Below are 3,106 nucleotides of genomic sequence, written 5' to 3'. Positions count from 1 at the left end.
ATCCTACACTGCTGATTACTGGGGATGTGATTTCATGAAACAGACCTTTGACTCCTGGTGTAAAAATTAAAAAGTTGTTGAGGATTGCTAGTTCGGCTGCTTCTTTGTCTTTTTCTTTTGTTTGTTGTAGATTTTTCATTAAAGAAGCATCATTAAAGTAATTTTAAAACGGTTTATTGGAAAACTGAAGCGATGCATTCTGGGTACATGACGGATTTGATTTGTGACGGAAACCAAAGCACCGAGTACAGGAAACTATCTTCCCTTCAAAATAAGAGCTTGGATTTTAAAGTTTTCCATGTAGTTGTTCCAGTTGACCACTAGATGTCAGTATTCATCAGCATAACATCTTTAAATCATTTCTGAGTCTCTAACCCCGTTTCTTCGACCAATTACATCAAGTATTGAGCTCCAGTGTTTAAACTTTATTTTTTTAAAATGGAGCTCCGATTGTAAAGTAGAATAAATCAATACATACAAAATTTTAGTATGGATTACAAACGTTTACTGTTTGTTGGGACAGGGAGTACTAGACATTGCCTTCCTGCTACATAAGCAGACACAAAGCATTGTGGGAAATCAGAACCGTGACCCAAAGCAACAGTCAGCAGGATGTATACCTTCACAATAAATGTGTTTATCTGGGAGGGGTGCTGTAGGAAGGATCATATGTGTTGTGATTCATTGACTGCCATACCTTCTGCTGTTCAAGATAATACTGACTGGTAGATAATTAGTTATTAGCAGTACTGCATTTTAATTTTAGAAAACACAAATATGAATGTGAATTATAAAAATAAGTAAGACCGCTAAAGTGCAAATGAAATATTTAGGTCCGCAATTACCAGATTTGTGCTGTAGCGGGCTGGTGCCCACCACTGCCATTATGTCAACACAAGACAGGGTGAGTCTGTCCCACACCACACTTCACCAAGCTGGGGCACCAGGTCAGTTATTGACCAACATTTATTCACCTTTTTAATCAGACTCATATTTACTGAAGTGTGAGATCATATAACAGTGAATTCTTGTTTCAAACCAAAATACTCAAAGATGAGGAAGAAGCTTGGTCTTTTATGGCAATTTATTACAAAAATATAGTAAGAATCAATTGAATTGAATCATGAATAAAAACAGTAAAAATAAAAACATGAAAGACGAAGCAGTAAGGTTTCTAAAACAGTTAAAGGTGACCTAATATGAGAGTCCTAGAACATCCTAGCTACAGACATCAGTCTCACACAGCTAAAACCGACTGAAAGCTGTTGGAAGAGTGAAGTTTATACAGGTCAGCTTGTATTAATTGTCTGTAATTTACACAGATTTCCCCTCATTTTGTAGGTAAAACTCAGTTTCAAATTTATTTTACATATCAGAGTCTGTATGATGTAAAAAAAAAAACAATAAACAACATCAAATAATCTTCCAACCCACTCTGCTGCTAGAAATAGGTTCTCCCTTCCTCCTGCTTCTCTATGCCATCATCCCTGTGGCCTGCACCACCCGCAGGTGGGAAATATGGATTTTTTTAATGAAAATTATGAATTTTTGAGGCTCATTATACAGGTACATGTTTGGAAATTAGAACGCATGGAAATTCTGTGTATAATGCAATATAAAAGAAGCAGAAGTCCCAGAAAAAGATTTAAAAAATAGGTTTTAAAGAAGCAAATCACAAAACAGTCTGTCCCAACAAACGCTCCACTCGCAAGACACTAATGTACCAGTTATTTTTATTGTCAAATCAGTCTGACACAAAATTAAGCACACCCACAGCTGACATCAATAATATTAACTATAATACTAATAATAATACNCATAGGTTAAGAATCTCTGATCTAGGCCACAGTGAGTTCCATATAAATGTCCTGAGTGTCGTCACTGGAGGTRGTCCAGCTGTGCTCCATCAGTACAGAACCAGGAGAGACGGACACTGTAACGCTCATTTTTCTGTGATTTGAACCCTGTGTGTTCTGTCTGTTTCAGGTCCAGAGAGTGGGATTATATTGACAAAGCAGAAAAAAAGCGCATCTTGCAGAACTCAACTGATGACGGTGAATTCTGGTGAGAGCCCTGGATTTACCTGATGCAGTTCAAATAATAAAATGTATAAGTTTTAATATTAGATCTGTGAGCTAACAGGTACTGTTTCATATAATCCAGTCTTATTTAGCTTGGATAAATAAGTAAATTATTACAGTTTTTATTTAAAGCACTTTTTTACATAGTTTGATAAATGAAGGCACTTAAATAAGCATCAACTTAAAAAAAACACTTCTGATTACTAATCATTGTATCAGTCTGATGACATGTACCCAGTTTTCCCTGAGTTTATGTGGAAAAACTATGAAGAACTAATATCTTACCTGCTGTAGATAGCTTTTTGAACAACCTCAGATTAAAAAAAAACAAGTTTAAATTCAACAAAACTGACTGAACTGAACTACGAGCAAAGCTTATTGCTGTTATTTTAAGACCAGGATTGAACATTTCTGATTTAAACATTTATGATGTCACTTTCACTGCAGGAGCCTATTGCACAAATCTGGGATAAAGCAGGATTTAGGTGTAAACCTGAATTAATTAAGCCTTGAATCAGTTGCACTTGTTGGTACCAAGTGCTCTGAAACTAACCTGGTCCTCACCAGGTTTAAAGTGGAGTTTATTTAATCTGCTAATCTGTCACTTTACTGCAGAAACCGCAGTAATATCAGCTAAAAAGTATTTTGATCTTGTTTTGACACTGATATACTGAGATCAGAATAAGTTGGATTATTAATCTTGTTAGTCTGAAAAGCTTTCTTTATTTGAAAATGTTTTACCAAGTGAAGCTGTCAAACTGCAGATTATTAATTATTATTAATTCAATAAGATTCAGAATCTAATCTAGTATGTTAACTTGTTTTTACAAGCCTAATTTTTGCAGTGTCTGATCAGAAATCAATGTTGTTTTTTTCTTTGCATTAAAATATTACAGAGTAAATTTATTTATTTAATTTATTTATCAGATTATCTGTGAAACACAATAATTACTAAAGTCTGAACCTCAGTTCCAGCTTTAAAATAGTCTCAGAGCCTGACATGCCATTGCTCCAAGTCCCCCATG

The 3,106-nt window shown here is 35.0% G+C and overlaps 1 protein-coding gene across 1 annotated transcript in view; it reads left to right on the top strand.

The window, feature by feature from the left end:
• The window catches only part of capn9 (calpain 9), a gene marked incomplete in the record, with an annotated part of 33,741 nt that overhangs the window by 12,272 nt on the left and 18,363 nt on the right, over positions 1–3,106 (top strand). Inside the window, 1 exon segment of the mRNA XM_014027185.1 lies at positions 1,987–2,064. Within this exon segment, the coding sequence (XP_013882639.1) occupies positions 1,987–2,064 (78 nt within the window).

This window comes from Austrofundulus limnaeus, unplaced genomic scaffold, assembly GCF_001266775.1.
Source record: "Austrofundulus limnaeus strain Quisiro unplaced genomic scaffold, Austrofundulus_limnaeus-1.0 Scaffold621, whole genome shotgun sequence".
In the NCBI taxonomy this organism is placed as follows: Eukaryota; Metazoa; Chordata; class Actinopteri; order Cyprinodontiformes; family Rivulidae; genus Austrofundulus; species Austrofundulus limnaeus.
This window is presented reverse-complemented; position numbering and strand designations above follow the sequence as displayed.